This window comes from Emiliania huxleyi (assembly GCF_000372725.1).
Source record: "Emiliania huxleyi CCMP1516 unplaced genomic scaffold EMIHUscaffold_10, whole genome shotgun sequence".
In the NCBI taxonomy this organism is placed as follows: domain Eukaryota; phylum Haptophyta; order Isochrysidales; family Noelaerhabdaceae; genus Emiliania; species Emiliania huxleyi.
Genome location: NW_005202427.1, coordinates 1236947 through 1252573, shown reverse-complemented (window position 1 = coordinate 1252573; position 15627 = coordinate 1236947). Strand labels below are relative to the sequence as shown.

Sequence of the window (15627 nt, the reverse complement as noted above, 5' to 3'; positions counted from 1 at the left end):
ACCGGTCACGTGCTCCGTTCAGTGTGAGCTTCACCGACTCACGCCACTGTCCCATCGCTGCGCAGCGACTGCGCGGGTGGCGAATACGCTCTTTCGCCCACGCGCGCGTGGGGACGTCACCACTCACCTGCTCCTGGAGACCGCTGCTCGCTGTGGAGAGAGAGGGAGAGAGACGAGAGAGGTTTTGCGAGAATGATATTTCGTTGCTGTCATTTTAGCCCCCCGCTACCCGGTTGCACTCGTGCGACGTAGCGGGGGGCCACAACTACGTTTACGAAAACATAAGTAGTCCCGCGAGGTGTGAATTGGCCGCCCCAGTAGCCCCCTTTCCAATTGCCTGATTTTGCGGCGCGTCCACAGAGGGTCCAAACTTGTGAACCGTATCTCGCAACGAATCTCGCCGGCCTCACCGGCCCTCACTTTGACCGACGCCACCGTCCGCTCGACTGGCCGATGAAGAGCGACCCGTACGACGCGCACTTGTCGTCCTCCCTCCTCGCCACATGACGGCCGCCCTCCGACACCGACAGTCGCGCTCCGCACGCCTTCGAGGTCAGCTGCGGCCGAGCGACGATCGGCTCGCCTCCGATCGCTGGGCGCGGTCACTCTCCGGCCCATCACCCGCCTGCCGATCACCTGTCCGCCTCGCCGCGCGCGGGCCGCTCGCCTGCTCGCCACCGCCGCCGCGCGTCCCCGCGCCGCCACGCTTCCCTGCACCTGACGGCGCTCGGAGCTGCGCAGACGGCGCGCTCTGGCAGACAGAGCAGCGGCCGCCCAGGCGTCGCTGCTCCGCCCCGTCCGAATCCGTCCGCCCGCGCGTGCCGCTGCCGCCGCCGCCGCCGCTCCACCCGGTGCCCGTGTGTCGTGAGAGTTGCTTTTTTGTGTATGTGTATCGTATGTGTGTGGACTTATGTCACACTTGAGCCCCTCTATCTATGATCGAGACCGGTCTCGGGTTTGGATGGGAGCGGGGGGCCCCGCCGGAGGCTGGTTACCGATCGTATTTTCGCGTTTTGTACATGTGCCTTTTAGTATGTCGTTTGCGCGTGCCGCCCCCGTTGCTTGCGGCCGCGCCGTGTGAGGGCGGGAGGGGAATGTGCGGAGGGTACGAAGAGGTCAACGGGCGGCCTGCCATGTGCCAACGAGTCACCGCACGCACGCTCGTCGAGACTCGAGTCGACTGCCCCAGCCTTTCCCAACAGCTCCAAACCGCGAGAGAGGGGTCACACGTCCACAGCTCTTGTCCACACGCCATCGGGCCCAAGCGTTCTCCTCACCGGCGGCTCCTCGCCGAGGAAGACGATGAGAGCGTACCTCGTGCCGTGCTCCATCCGAGAGACGCCGTGGACGACCCGCGAGAAGTGGACGGTCGCGTCGCCCGCGGCTCGATCGAACCGGACCACGCCGTCCGCAAAGAGCCCGAGGAGCCGGCCGCCGCCGTGCTGCGAGTCGTCCGACAGCGCAACGTTGACGGTAATTCGCGCTCTGTCTTGATGAAAGGGGTGCCAGGGCCGAGTCGCTGGCGTGTATTTCCTCACAAACGCTTCGACCATGGCAAGCTCCCGCTGGCGTCCGCCGCCACCGCGCAGGTCGAGCGCGCGTGCGACCGCGGCGATGGCTTCGACGTTCGCGGCTCCAATCAGCGCCGACAGCTCCTCGCACGTCAGATTGAGCTGACAGTCGGGCGCACCGTCAACTGTATCTCGAATGCAGTCGTGCTCCGCATCCACCGCCGCCGCGAGCGCCTCGCACGCCGATCGGCAAAGCAGTCTGGGGAGCGTGACGACATCGGTGGCGAAGCAGGCCGCTGCGACGCCGCCACCGAGCGTGCGCATGACCTCTTCAGCCGGCACGGTGGAGGGATCGGCGCCATCAACTAGTAGGGCGCGTTGTGGCTCCGGCATGGCCGCCGCGGCGCCAGCAAATGCGTCGGGGATGCGTGCGGTCGCCGGCATTATCGTTGTCACGTGAAGAGGGCCCTCGCCCTGCCTCCGCCGCCTGCCTCCGCCGCTGATAAACCGAAAGAAAAAAACTTCCTTCGGGACACACGATTCCAGAAATGGTTGTGTCCCCGCTCCTCGCTCGCCCGGGCGCAGGGCATGGCCGCGGAGGAGGCGAGTACGCGCTGCCAGGCCTTCCGCAGACAGCCTCTTGGGCAGACTGAGGGTCGGCTTTGCGTGGCGCAGCCCGTGCGCTGCGCTGCGCAAAGCTGCGTGTGCTGAAGGTGCATCTGGTGCTTCCTTTGGGAAGTGCGCACTTCCTGCAGCTGGTGGAAGGCCGTGCCGCCGCTCGCCTGCTCCGTGGACAGGGCGGGGAGGCGGCACCACAGCGCCGCAGCGTCCGCTGCACGCCGGTGCAGCACTCTGCTGCCTGGTGGGCAGCATGCTGGTGCTGTGCGCGGGGTTTGCGAGGCGGCTTTGGCGCTGTGGTGCCGGCCGCGGCGAGTGGCGCGAGGCACGCGCGGCGCCGCGCGTGGCCCAGACGGCGCCAAAGAGCGCGCTCGATGAGCCAGCCGGCGCGGCGCGAGCGCCGTGCAAGCTGGCACATCGTCTGCATGCTGCCGTCAATTCTCTGGTCGACGGCGGTCAATCTCACGATTGTCGATCAAAACCGGCGGGCTTTGTGACGCCGTTTACGCAATCGTTGTTGAGCTTCGCTTTCTCTTTTGCTTGGTTTTATTTTGTTTTTTCGTTTGCGAAGCGACAGAGGGGGGGGCGGGCGGGCGCTAACTACGGGCAACTACATGTCGAAGGTTCGAGGTCGACTACTCGCCGCCTGGGTCGTTTGGGGCGCGCGGCTCCGTCGAGGACCGGGCGCGCCCCTTTCCCGGCGCGGCGTAGGTCCCACTCTGACGTATAGAGGGGAGGCACGGACAACGGCCCGATTCATCAATTCCACTCATCTTCTGGAGCCTAGCCCCGTGCAGCGGCGGTCCGGCAGGCTGCCCCCAAGGCCCCCTGGGCCGCTGCGGGTTTTGGAGTTATGCTTTGGCACAGCTTCGGCGATGGCGGCCCCTCTCTGGGGCTTGCATAGGCGGGGAGTCTCCCTCGCTGGTCTCCTCATTCCCTTTTTTCTTTTTCTTTTGAGCTGGGTGTGCCGCCGCGCGGCGCTCGCGCGGCGGCAGTGTGTGTGTGTGTGTGTGTGTGTGTGTGGTGGTGGTGGGGGGGGGGGGGGCTCGGGGGCGCGCAGGACAGAGGCTCGGCGATCATCGGCTCGCCGAGGGGGGAACGAGGAGGGGGGATGGGCGGTCGGCGTCGGGGTAGAAGCAACAGGGCGTACGGGGTAGCCGTCACTTTCCTGCCTCACAAGGGCGGGGCTGTCCCGGAAAGTGAGAAACGCCGGGCAGCGTGGCGCATTACTGAACCCTCCCATACGTGCTTGTGCTCCTCCTTTGCTGTCCCATCTCCTCATCTCTTTCCCGCCTGGGCGGGGCGGGGGTCGGGGGGGCGGCGGGCGCGGGTGCGAGGTGCGGTGCGGTGCGTGCAATCCTGTGTTTGGCGTCGTGTCGTGTGTGCCTTCGCTTGTTCCTATTAACAACGAAGTCTAGCTCAAAAAAAAAGAAAGAAACAGCGCTCGCAGACTGATACCGGGGGAGGACAGGGTCCCCACCTGCAAGGATTTGGGAAGGACGATCAGGGGGACAGGTGGGCTCTCCTCGTCGCAGCTGCTACTTTCGACCCCCGAGCTTTTCGATTTCTTGAGCAAGAGCAAAAATCGACCGTCGGCACCTAGATCTAGAGAGAGAGATTTTTAGCAATACCAAACAACTCTAACACTCACACGTTGATCTATCGAAGGAACAGCAGCAGGGCACGGGGCACGTCCAGCTTCACCACCGTTCTTCCAGACGACGTCTCGAGCTCTCGACGTGCTGTTGTTGGCAAAGCAAGATACATTTACTCGTAGTACCCAAGCAAGAAGCCCAATTTGAGTTGCGGTCGGTGAAGCGGTTTCTGGTTCGGCTTGGCATGCCGAAAGTGCAATCGCACTCCCAACTAGCGTCCGTCCCCGCACGTTACGGCCCACGATTGCCCAGTGCCGCTGTCTCCGCCCGTCAGCCCGCTCCCCTTCCCGCTCCCCCGCGCGCGACATGGCAGAGCTCGAAGACTTGGAGGAGCATCTCACGGCCGTGCGCAGTCAAAATGCGTCCCTCATCGGGGAGCTCGAGTCGCTCAAGCGGCAGCTCTCAGCCGCATCGCTCTCGAGCATCGACACCACCATCCCATCCGCATCGGCGGTCCCCGCATATCGCCACCTCGGACGCCCAGCCTCGTCGCCCATGCTTCGGCGAGGCGGCTCGCACCGGCCGTCGAGGACTCCCGAGGCGGCTCGCCGCCTCGCCGGCGGCAGCAGGCGGAGGGCTGCCACAGCAGGTGCGGCTCGTACCACACCGCTCGCGCCGTCGCTGGTGGACTTCTTGGACAGCGTCGGCCTATCGAGCAGCAGTCGAACGGTGCATGTGCCCAAGGGTCCCGCATCCGTCTACTCGCCGCAACGGCCACGGACGCCGTCGATGATGCACCGATGCCCTCCCAAGCTCGGCACCAACCATCCGCCGCCGCGGTGCCCGCCCACGTCGCGTGCGCAGACGCTCGACGTCTGGCGGAAGGAGCAGGACGCGAGGCGGGAGGCGGATGAGCTGCGGTGGAGACGCCACGCTTGCGAGGGCGCTTCCGGCGCTTCCCTCGCCAAGGAGCTCAAGGAGCGGTCGCGCAGGGCAGGCTTGCCCGAGCAGACCGTCACCATTGCGGGTCAATCCCGACCTGCAACCGCGCAGATTGACCGACGGCGAGCTCCTCTGCTGCGAAAGCGACCGCCACTGACTCGTTCCGTCGCAAGCTTCGACGCCACCGAGCGCCGTCTGTGGAGCACAACCGTGAGCACGGGGCTCGAACAACAGGTGGCAGCGCTGATGGCAGCGGCCGGCGGCACCCGCCCAGACACGGCCGCACGCGTTGCGGCCGAGGTGCATGCCGCGCATGCCGCGTCCCTGGCGGCGCGGGCGGCGGCTCGGGAGGCGGCTGCAGCCGGATCGAGCGGCGAGCTGCTTGTACTGGACGATGGCGACTCTGAGAGAGAAGCTGCCGCCCCGGCGACAGAGGAGGAGGCGAGGAGCAGCACCTCGGCGCAAGAGTCCCACCGCGCGGGCTGCCGCGTCTTGCTCGACGTCATTCGGGGCTGGGACACCTCGGGCAAGTGCAAGCTCTCCCGCGCTCATTTTGAGTTCATGCTCTCTACTCTCGCCCCCGACGTGATTGTGGACCCCGAGCTGCAGCGCACCCTCCTCGACGAGTGCGACACGCGAGAGCCCGGCGTCGCCGATCTCCGCTTGTTCTGCGAGATGCTCGCGGACGAATCCAACGTCGGTCGCGTGACCTTCAGCGCGGAGCTTCAGCCCAACACCCGCCGCAGCCTCCGTTCGGCCAAGGTGTCACTCGCTTCTCATGCCGCCATGTGCACGCGCGCTCACCCCACCCCCGACCCCTTCTTCAGGAGCTCCCGATCGGATCAAACGTGCTGGGGCAGCCAGCGCAGCCGGCGCCGTGGGCTGAGCCTTACGGGGACGGCTCTAACCATCGGGAGATCGCGGTGACAACGTCCGACGAAGTTAATAGCGCCTTGCGGGCGCAGCTGGCTCGGCTTGGGGAGCAGCTGCGAGTGCGTGACCCCGATCAGACGGGCGAGCTCTCGGAAAGCGACTTTATCGAAGGCATCTCCTCGATGAACTTTCTCCTCTCGTCGTCGGAGATCGAGTCGCTATTCCGTGATGCGGACAAGTCGGCCTCGGGCAAGGTCATTATCGATCGCTTCGTTGCGCGGGCGCACGAGCAGATCTCGTCCAAGAACGTTGTCCCAGCTTACATGGTGCTCAAGCACCAGCGGTCCATCGACATGTCGACCAGCCTGAAGTGGTCGACCGACGAGCGATTCACCGAGCGGGAGGGCAGGGCGGAGCTCAAGCGTTGGCTGCGCTGCCATCCGTCGCCGTTTTCGGAGGAGGCCCTCAGCCTGCGCTGAGTTCAGACTGGGGAGTGTCGACTCTCACAGTCTATAGTATCTCCCCACGGTCTCCACAGCGCTGTGGACCAGGAGCGCGGAGCGAGGTGCGAGGGCGGCGAGTGGGTCGGGTGTGGCCGAACGGGCCGTGGGGCAGGGCCAGGCGGGGGCCAGGCCCCCCGGCGTCCCACCCGCCTCGCGTCGGCTCTCTGTCTCTCCCTATATTTTCTTCAACATACGTGTTTAGGATCCGAGCTCTCGCCCTTCCTTTTCGTTTTCCGCCTGCGCCCTCCGCGGGACCAGGAGGCTCTCAACCGTCACGGCGCCCCACACTCGTCGGCGGGCCCACGCCCCTTCCAACACTCCGATCATTCCTCGCCTTTGACGGCACCGAGCACTGCGGTGAGCACGCAAGCGCACAGCGCCGCGGGAGCCGCTGCCCGCAACGGCTCCAGCAGCGACGGGTCGAGCAGGCCCGATGACGCATGGCCGTATCCGAGCGCGGTGATCCACGCCAGCGCTACGAGCGCTGCGCGCTGCGGGCCTTCGAGCCGCAGCCGCGCGCCCTCTCGCTGTGGCTCGCGGGCCTGCGCGGTCGGAGGGGCTGCTGCCGCGACAGCCTCGTTCACGAGGCCCGGGCGCAGCTTCTCCAGCTCAAGAGCAGGCTGCGGCTGCCGCCGCGGCCGCGCCTGCGGCGACGGAGCCGCCACGCCCGCGGCGATGTCCTCCTGGAGCCGCGACTCGCGCGCCGCACCAGAGAGCTTGAGGCCAACGGCGGGCGCCTCCGGCTCGCTAAAGGATGACGGCGGCGGTGCAGGCGGTGGCGCTGCGAGGCGCAGGGGCAGTCCCAGCTGCTTGCTCACTTTTATGTACCCGCCGTGGCGCATGCACCCCTCGACCAGGTCGACACGACCCTTGCGCCGCAGCTCGTCGTACGCGAGCGGCGATGGCGCGTCAGCGTCGCTCAGCTCGGAGGCGCTGAGCGTGGCAACGTACTCGCGAACAGCCACCTCAAAGCCACCAAAATCGTCCGCCATCCTGGCTTCGACGAGTCGAGTGGCAGGCGCCGCAGGCGGGCACCACGCGCGCCCGACGAGAGTTGGCGTCGCGAAGCCGGCGGCGGCCGCGAGGATGAAGGACGGTGACGGTAACATCGCGAGCGGCGAGGCTGTGTCCCGGTTCAACGTCCGCGACGACGCTGGAAGGGCTGTGGAGCTCGCAGCAGGAAGTAGTTAAGGGGAACCCTGTGTGGTGGCGGCGTGCCGTCCTCCCATCCCTCCCTTGGGGCGTCGTTCTTTCTTTCTTTTAAGGGGAACCCGGTACGCGGAGCCCTCTCGGAGACCCGTGTTTACTTTACGGCCCTTTCTTTCCCTGCGAACGCGCACCCCCCAGGGCTAGGGCTATCTTGCCCGCAACCCGATCCCGATCATCCGGCCCGCTGGGTGCGCTTCTCAGCTCCCCGGCCCTGGATGTGAGGTTGATGACTGCACTCCAAGTGCTCCAAGTGCTCGAGGATTCGCACAACACTGGAACTAAGCTCCGTGAATAGCTGAAACGAATTTCAATGTCCACGTGGACCAGTGTCGGGGCCACGTGGACGGGCCACGAGGTCACAACCTCAGCGCTAAAACCGTTTAGCCCGCCGCCCCCCTGCCGTCCGTTACCGCCGTGCCGCCGTGCCGCCGCTCCTACCTATACAGTGCCGCCGTGTCGCCGCTCCTACAGTGCCGTTTGTCCCGCCGTCCGATGCCCTGCCTGCCGTCTGTTGCCGCCGCGCCGCCTTACCGCCGACCCTTACCGTGCCGCGCCGCCTTTTGACACACACATCTGACTTCTTGCTCGACCGCGAGTTTGCGTTGAAGAGCGAACCGAGCCGCCGGTGTGTCCCGCAGCGGCCTCGCGCTGGGCCAGAAGAACCGGTCCGCGAGTGCTCCGCAGCAACCTCGCTGAGCCAGAACGTCGGCTCGCGAGGTGGATGCTAGCATGAGCCCGATCCGTCGCAGTGCTCTTGCGTTATACGGCTGGCGGGAGTGATCTAATCACCCGAATGCCACGTTCGGATCGCTTCTCATCGCAAACCCTGTCAGCAGTTCACCCTCGGGTATGTTCGTAAGAGCTACATACACTGAAAATCTGCTCGGGGAGCGGGGGGGAGGGGGGGGGGGGGGGGGACTTGTAACGATCAAACTTGCGTGGCTCCTACCCGCCTGGACGCGAGACACGAACCACGTCGGCACGTCCACCCGCAGCGACAGAGAGAGAGAGAGGCTCTCTGTCGTTCTACGATCACCGACAGCGGCGGCGGCAGAACGCTGCGCACTACTGCAGGACAACACGCTCTGGGTTGAGCGTGGGCAGCAACGATGATGGTGAAGCAGCTTCCGCCCCGCTTCTTGCTCGTCGCAAACAACCCGGCCCTCAACTCGGCACCAGACTGGCCCTTAGCCAACTGGACCCGCATCCGATTCAACGACTGCAAGGCAACCTGGCCTGCGCACTCCGCGCAGCTTGATGTGCTCGCCGTGCGATGGAACAGTCATTGCTACTGGGGCGCCGAGGATTGTGGCGCGGCAGTCAGAAGGCCGTCGCCGCTGCTGCGCCGTGCACCGCCGCGAGATCGCGAGGCCAGAGAGATGGCGCCAGCTGCTGCGCACGATGCGGCCACGGGCACGCCAGGCCGCCCCCTGCCCGGCTCTGCCTCGCCCACACGGCCCGCGCGTGCAGAGCCGCAGGGCCATGGCCGCTCCCCGCTGGGCCAGCGGTCGTTTGCGTGCGACGCGCGGCTTCGGACGTCTCATTTCGCCTCGCACCCGTCGCATGTGCTTCACATCGGCGGCCCGCACGAGGACCTGCGCATCGTTCGGTACTCGCACCAGAGACGCAACCACACCCTCTCGTCGGGGATGACGATGATCCGGCACTTGCGGCGCATCTTCCCGAGCTCAACCATCGTCTGCGCCGGCTTCACTTTCCACGAGGACGAGGGGTCGCGCAGCAGAGTCCATAATTACACGTACGAGGAGCGGCTCGCGAGCCGGGAGAAGGGCCTCGTCGTGCTCAAGACGGCCGACGACGTCAGGGGCTTCATCAGTAAGATGAAGCGGGGGGGGCTTTGAGCATGTTCGCAAGAGCTCCGGATGCACTGAAAATGAGCGGTAATTCTCGTTAAAGTCATACATCAGCACATCAAAATCAGACGACATGCCCGGTGGCTTCACAAAGCAGACTTCGTAGACTGACTGGGGCTCGAGCTGACTCTGGACGTGGCTTCATGGCGTGCTTCTCTCTTCCACCCTTAGAGCTCCGATCCCCCCACCCCCTTGCTCCCCTCCCCCCTTCGGGAGGGCCGAACTGAGGCGCCCGTGGCCGACCCCGCAATCCCCTTCTCCTTCCCCCCTCGGAGGGCCGGACAGAGCTCAGAGGCGTCGAGAGAGGGGCCCCGCTCTTCCCCTCGCATAGCGGCCACTCTTCGGATCGCTGGCCGAGCGACCCGGGGGATGCCCCGCGCGCCTGACCCAGGCGCGAGAAACGAATCTGCGAGGCGAGGCCGCTTTATGCGGCCCGAAGGGGGGGAACGAGGCGGATTACGGGGGGATCGGCTTCTTACACCAGTCTTACACCGCCCTTCCTCCGCTCGCAGCGAGCCCCCTCCAACCCACCCGCGCTAGGTGCACGAGGTCGCTCAATACGCGGCTGCATGGCGATTACCGCTTCGCGCGGGAACGGGATTGCGACCTGCGTCTGTTCGATTTCGAGACTTTGGGAGGCTTTGGAAGGGAGGTCCGCAGCACCCTGAGGGAGGGGCGGCGAACCAGCTGAGCAACAAACTTTCGCACGCTCAGCACCTGGACGAGGTCACGTGTGGACGACCGGCGGACCTGACAGATCGATTGGCGTTGCCGATTTGAAGCGTTGCCGATTTGAAGCGTTGCCGATTTCGATTTTTTTCGTTCTTGTGCCTGAGCCCTGGCCTCGACACCTCGAGCCCCCTCCGCTGGGGGGTGCGGCGGTTTCGCGGATCTCTATTCACGTTTCCAGTGATGTGCGAGGGAGGGAATTTCTAAAAGAAAGAAAACAGACACACCAAAGGAGGGAAAAAGAAAGAAAGGGACACGCACAACCCAAGTAAGGGATGGGGGAGGACGGCACGCCGCCACCATTTTGTGCGATGATATTCCATAAATAAATAAATAGAGCAGTCATCTCCAGGGAGAGATGGGCGACGCACACGAAATGATATTCCAAAAAAGAAAGAAAGAAAACAGACAACCCAAGGGAGGGATGGGAGGACGGCACGCCGCCACCACACAGGGATTTTAAGGAGAGGTGTGTGGTGCGCTATCCGTCGCCCACCCTAGGGAGTCCTGCCTCTTCCTATCTCTCTTCGCAGTCTCTCGCCGATTCTCGCTGCAACCTTCATGCCACCTCGCGGTCGTCCCACCCTCGTCGTTCTCTCCCTTGATGTCACTTCCTCCTCTGTCGCGTTGTTCTCTTCTGCCTCGTCCTGCGACGCCGCCGCCTGCCGGTCCCTTGTTCTCGCGGCTTCTTTCGCCTTTCGGCGCAACTCCGTCCTCCTCGCGGCGTATCCTGGCCCCTCGAGTCTATCGAGCTCCCCTCGCGCAAGGACCACATTTCTGACTCCCACTCCGATCATTTGCCTACAGGTCATGTTGTTGCTCAGGTCCACTCTCTCTTCGAACACTCGTGCCTCTACGGATGATGCCCAAAAAGAAAGAAAGAAAACAGACAACCCAAGGGAGGGATGGGAGGACGGCACGCCGCCACCACACAGGGATTTTAAGGAGAGGTGTGTGGTGCGCTATCCGTCGCCCACCCTAGGTAGTCTGCCTCTTCCTATCTCTCTCCAGTGTTGTGCAGGGTGTCTTATCGTAAAATTCTTTTGAGGCCGGCGAGCTGTTGGTGTGGTCCAGCCTCCTCGCTCGGGCCATCCATGGCGTACACGTGGAGGCAGGACAACGCGACTGCAACGTGCGGCATCGTCGTGCCAACCGGCACCGCCCACAGCCAGCTCAAGGTCGTCCTCTCCCGCCGCCGCCTGACACTCGAGCTCGCAGGCTCGGGCGTCCTGCTTCGCCGCCGGCTGTTTGCGCCCGTCGTGCCGCGCCGCACACGCGCCTACACGCTGTACGTACCGGAGAGCGGCGCGGAATCCACGGAGCTGCGACTCGTCCTCTTCAAGGAGAAGGTCGCTGGCTGGAGCTCTCTCTTTTGCGGCGACGGCCGTAGGCAGCACCTGCAGGAGTCTCTCGCGGGCGAGAATGCTCCTGTCTGTGCACTGCCCGAGCACGATGGTGCGCAGGCTGATGCGGTGCCGGACTCCTCGGCTGGGCGCGGTGCCTTTTCGGCGGCGCGCGCACGGCAGGCTTGGCGACGGCAGGCGGTGGACGGCGGCACGCGAGTCGCTCGAGTCGCACCTGCAGAGAGCCGCCTCGCAGAGAGCCGCCTCGCAGAGAGCCGCCTATCGGGGCGAGCGGCGGTGGGAGGGGAGAATGGCGACGGCTTCTCGAACGGCGTGGCCGTGCCGGCACGCAGCTCCTGGCGACCAGCCGTGCGGCTCACCCCGCGACCCACGAAGGAGGAGCAACCGCCGGCAGCAGCAGCAACAGCAACAGCAGCAGCGGCAGCAGCGGCGGGGCCGCGTGTGGACGGCGCCCGGGCGGAGGGCTCGGAGGGGCCTCGGAGGCGGAGGCGGAAGCCCGTGCCCGCGTACAAGGGGCGCGTTGCCTCGGACGCATCTTCCTGGAACCTTCTTGGAACCTTCTTGGAACCTTGTTGGAACCGCCCTGTAGGCGCGTTGCCTCGGACGCATCGTCGAGCTCCTCCAGCGACGGAGGCTCTGACCCAGGCCAGCCTCTAGGGTTAGGGTTAGGGTTAGGAGGGGTTAGTAGGGCTCTGACCCAGGCGCAGCCTCGCCCCGCCACCCAACCCGCTCGCCACTCCACTCACCCTAACCCTATCCCTAACCCAACCCGCTCGCCACTCCACTAACCCGAACCCTATCCCTAACCCAACCCGCTCGCCACTCCACTCCCGACCGCCACTCCACTCCCGACCGCTGCTCCACCCCACCACCGCCCCACCGCCAAGCCCGTCTCCTCGGCCTCACCGAGCCGCTGGCGAGAGGAGACCGAGTGCCGTGCCTGCTTCATCAGCACTCCACTCTTGACCTGATCAGGCGAGGAGCGAGAGTACCCTCTGCCGGGCTCCCAAGCCAGCTGCGACGGCTGCGCCTCCACTGTGCCTCCTCGGCTGCGGCCCCTCCCACGGCCGTGAGCAGCGCCTCTTCACGCGCCGTGCCGCGAACAGGTCCGCCGCTTCTACCACTGCGTCGATTAATATTAATATTAACATTAATATTAATATTAATATTAACAGGTCCGCCGCTTCTACCACTGCGTCGATTAATATTAATATTAACATTAATATTAATATTAATATTAACAGGTCCGCCGCTTCTACCACTGCGTCGACTAATATTAATATTAACATTAATATTAATATTAATATTAACAGGTCCGCCGCTTCTACCACTGCGTCGATTAATATTAATATTAACATTAATATTAATATTAACAGGTCCGCCGCTTCTACCACTGCGTCGACTGCGGCGTCGGCGACAGCGCCTTCGACTTGTGCGTGCGTTGCCACCGCGGCGGCGCCGCATACCGCCACGGGGCTCGCCGCTTGCGAGGGAGGGGCGCCGTGTGAGCTTGCGGCTGTCTCTCGTAGGCTACTACGGCCCGGAGCACCGGCGCACTTTCCCGCACCACGAGCTGGTCCTCGTCAGCCCAAAGGCACTAACCCTGACCCTGACCCTAACCCTAACCCTAACCCTTCCCGCACCACGAGCTGGTCCTCGTCAGCCCAAAGGCACTAACCCTGACCCTGACCCTAACCCTAACCCTAACCCTTCCCGCACCACGAGCTGGTCCTCGTCAGCCCAAAGGCACTAACCCTGACCCTAACCCTAACCCTATCCCTAACCCTTCCCGCACCACGAGCTGGTCCTCGTCAGCCCAAAGGCACTAACCCTGACCCTGACCCTAACCCTATCCCTAACCCTTCCCGCACCACGAGCTGGTCCTCGTCAGCCCAAAGGCACTAACCCTGACCCTGACCCTGACCCTAACCCTAACCCTTCCCGCACCACGAGCTGGTCCTCGTCAGCCCAAAGGCACTAACCCTGACCCTGACCCTAACCCTAACCCTAACCCTTCCCGCACCACGAGCTGGTCCTCGTCAGCCCAAAGGCACTAACCCTGACCCTGACCCTAACCCTAACCCTAACCCTTCCCGCACCACGAGCTGGTCCTCGTCAGCCCAAAGGCACTAACCCTGACCCTGACCCTAACCCTGACCCTAACCCTAACCCTTCCCGCACCACGAGCTGGTCCTCGTCAGCCCAAAGGCACTAACCCTGACCCTGACCCTAACCCTAACCCTAACCCTTCCCGCACCACGAGCTGGTCCTCGTCAGCCCAAAGGCACTAACCCTGACCCTGACCCTAACCCTAACCCTAACCCTTCCCGCACCACGAGCTGGTCCTCGTCAGCCCAAAGGCACTAACCCTGACCCTAACCCTAACCCTAACCCTCACCCTTCCCGCACCACGAGTTGGTCCTCGTCAGCCCAAAGGCACTAACCCTGACCCTGACCCTAACCCTAACCCTAACCCTTCCCGCACCACGAGCTGGTCCTCGTCAGCCCAAAGGCACTAACCCTGACCCTAACCCTAACCCTAACCCTTCCCGCACCACGAGCTGGCCCTCGTCAGCCCAAAGGCATCGCACGCTCTCCCCCCTCACACACCTCTCCCCTCCCCCCTCTCTCGCCCCCCCAAAGCCCAGAGGCAGCGAGCCGTCGTCCTGCCGCCCCGCCTCCGCACGCGCCTCGCCCCGACCCCCGCGCCACTCCCGCCGCGGGTGCGACCCAGGCGGCGCCGATCACGCGCAAGCCGCCTCCGCAGCCCTCGCCGGGCGGAGCGCCTGGCAACGGCATGCTGCAGCGGAGAGACATGCTGCAGCGGCGGGCGGAGCCGGCCGCAAAGCCTCCCTCTCGCGGCGGCGGCGGCGGAGCGCTGATCAAGGTTGCGCTCGAGCAGCAGAGAAGCGCGAGCCGTGGGACTAGCGGGCCCGAGAGGGTCGGGGCACGGGCGCAAGGCCACCCCGCCCCACAGCCGACTTGCTCCCCCCCCCCCCCCCCCCTTCCCCCTGCTCCCTCTGCTCCCTCTGCGCAAGGCGGAGGTTCCGCTCGAGGCAAACACGACCTACTCGTGGTCGCAGACGGACGAGGAAGCCGCCGCAGCCGCTCGCCGACCCCGCGCCGCCACCCCTCACCCCTCCGACCTTGCCCCGCAGGAGATCAACTTGCTCGTGCGCATCCCGCCCGACATGGCGCGGAGAGACATCCGCGTCGAGATCAAGCCGCTGCTGCTGCGGATGGTGGCGCGCGGACACGTCCTCCTCGCAGGCTTGCTAGTGAGAAGTCTATTGAGTAGTCTATTGGACACGTCCTCCTCGCAGGCTTGCTCGCCTCGCCACCGCACCGCCCTCCCTCGCCGCGCCGCCCTCCCTCGCGTCGGCTCACGGCGCAGGCCTTCGACCTCCCTCCCCCCCCCTCTCAGGCTCGCTCGACAAGCCTGTGGTGGCTGGCGAGGCGCGTGGACACAGCCCCGCACCTCGCCCGCCCGCGCCAGGAGAGCGTCACCGGGGCTCGGCTTGTGTGGCAGGCGACGTGGACATACGAGCCGGGCGAGGTGCACGTGATGCTGCCCAAGGAGACGGGCGGCCCGCTCTTCTCGGAACCTTCGGGAACCTGCTCGGAACCCTCTCGGAACCTTCTCGGAACCTTCCTCAGGCGGCCCGGTCTTCTCGCGGCTCTTCCCGTCCGAGGAGAAGCTCTCGCCCGCCCTCGCCATCAAGCAGGCGCGCGCCGCCCTCCCCGCCCGCGCGAGATGCACAGACGAGGCTCGCGCCAGGGGCCACTACTGCGCTGCGCCGCCACTCGTGCGCTGCGCCGCAGGTCTGCGACGACGAGCCGTACCAGGGGCGGTACATGGACTTGTCGCCGGAGGCGCGCAAGATCGTCGACATGCACCGCAACTTCAACCACGCGCGCGCGACGGGCAAAGGCGACTGGGCCACCGAGCTCGAGGAGGAGATGAAGATGATGCGCTTCTCGTGGGGGGCCGAGAACAAGGACGAGTGGGAGCGGGAGTAGGACGATCAGCGAGCCGAGGAGACTCAACGAGAGCTGTCAGCGAGAGCCAGGGAGGGGGAGGACCTCGCCGCGGGCTCTCTCTCAACTGCACCCGTGAGAGGAGCGAGAGGGCAGGCCGGTAAGAAGAGGCCGTGGTAGGCAAAGCCGGTAAATGCCGAGAGAACTGCTTTGTTGTGCGGGCCCCCGGCCCGTTGCGACCACACTGGTAGGGATGGGAGGAGGACAGCGTCCCACCTTGCTGGCCTTCGCCACGAAAATGGAAAATGCAAAATCGAAATTCAACTCCCCCTTTTCAAAAGTATCACGAAGAGCCGCGGGGCCGGGGGGCGCGCGCGCGCGCGCGGGGGGGAGATCTAGGGGGGACAGGAGGGGCGCGAACCAAGCCGTGG

General features: G+C 65.1%; 5 protein-coding genes across 5 annotated transcripts in view; 3 read left to right on the top strand and 2 right to left on the bottom strand.

Moving 5' to 3' along the window:
* Positions 1-1081, top strand: part of EMIHUDRAFT_199805 (hypothetical protein) — a gene marked incomplete at both ends in the record, with an annotated part of 3253 nt that extends 2172 nt beyond the window's left edge. Inside the window, one exon of the mRNA XM_005793800.1 lies at positions 987-1081. Within this exon, the coding sequence (XP_005793857.1) occupies positions 987-1081 (95 nt within the window). The remainder of the gene's footprint in view (positions 1-986) is intronic.
* Positions 1082-1223: 142 nt separating this feature from the next.
* EMIHUDRAFT_97629 (hypothetical protein) lies at positions 1224-1955 on the bottom strand (the record flags this gene model as incomplete). The annotated part of the gene is made up of 1 exon (XM_005793799.1): positions 1224-1955. The coding sequence occupies one exon, from the start codon at positions 1953-1955 to the stop codon at positions 1224-1226; it is 732 nt and encodes a 243-aa protein (XP_005793856.1).
* Positions 1956-4090: 2135 nt separating this feature from the next.
* EMIHUDRAFT_199803 (hypothetical protein) lies at positions 4091-6018 on the top strand (the record flags this gene model as incomplete). Its single annotated transcript, XM_005793798.1, has 2 exons — positions 4091-5428; positions 5494-6018. 2 exons carry the CDS (start codon positions 4091-4093, stop codon positions 6016-6018), a joined length of 1863 nt encoding a protein of 620 aa, XP_005793855.1.
* Positions 6019-6365: 347 nt separating this feature from the next.
* Positions 6366-7151, bottom strand: EMIHUDRAFT_97628 (hypothetical protein; the record flags this gene model as incomplete). Its single annotated transcript, XM_005793797.1, has 1 exon — positions 6366-7151. One exon carries the CDS (start codon positions 7149-7151, stop codon positions 6366-6368), a length of 786 nt encoding a protein of 261 aa, XP_005793854.1.
* A 3756-nt stretch (positions 7152-10907) lies between these two features.
* Positions 10908-15512, top strand: EMIHUDRAFT_448792 (hypothetical protein). The gene is made up of 7 exons (XM_005793796.1): positions 10908-11536; positions 13953-14105; positions 14377-14488; positions 14643-14674; positions 14748-14802; positions 14876-14943; positions 15041-15512. The coding sequence occupies exons 1-7, from the start codon at positions 10949-10951 to the stop codon at positions 15236-15238; spliced, it is 1206 nt and encodes a 401-aa protein (XP_005793853.1). The 5' UTR covers positions 10908-10948; the 3' UTR covers positions 15239-15512.
* The last annotated feature ends 115 nt before the right edge of the window (positions 15513-15627 follow it).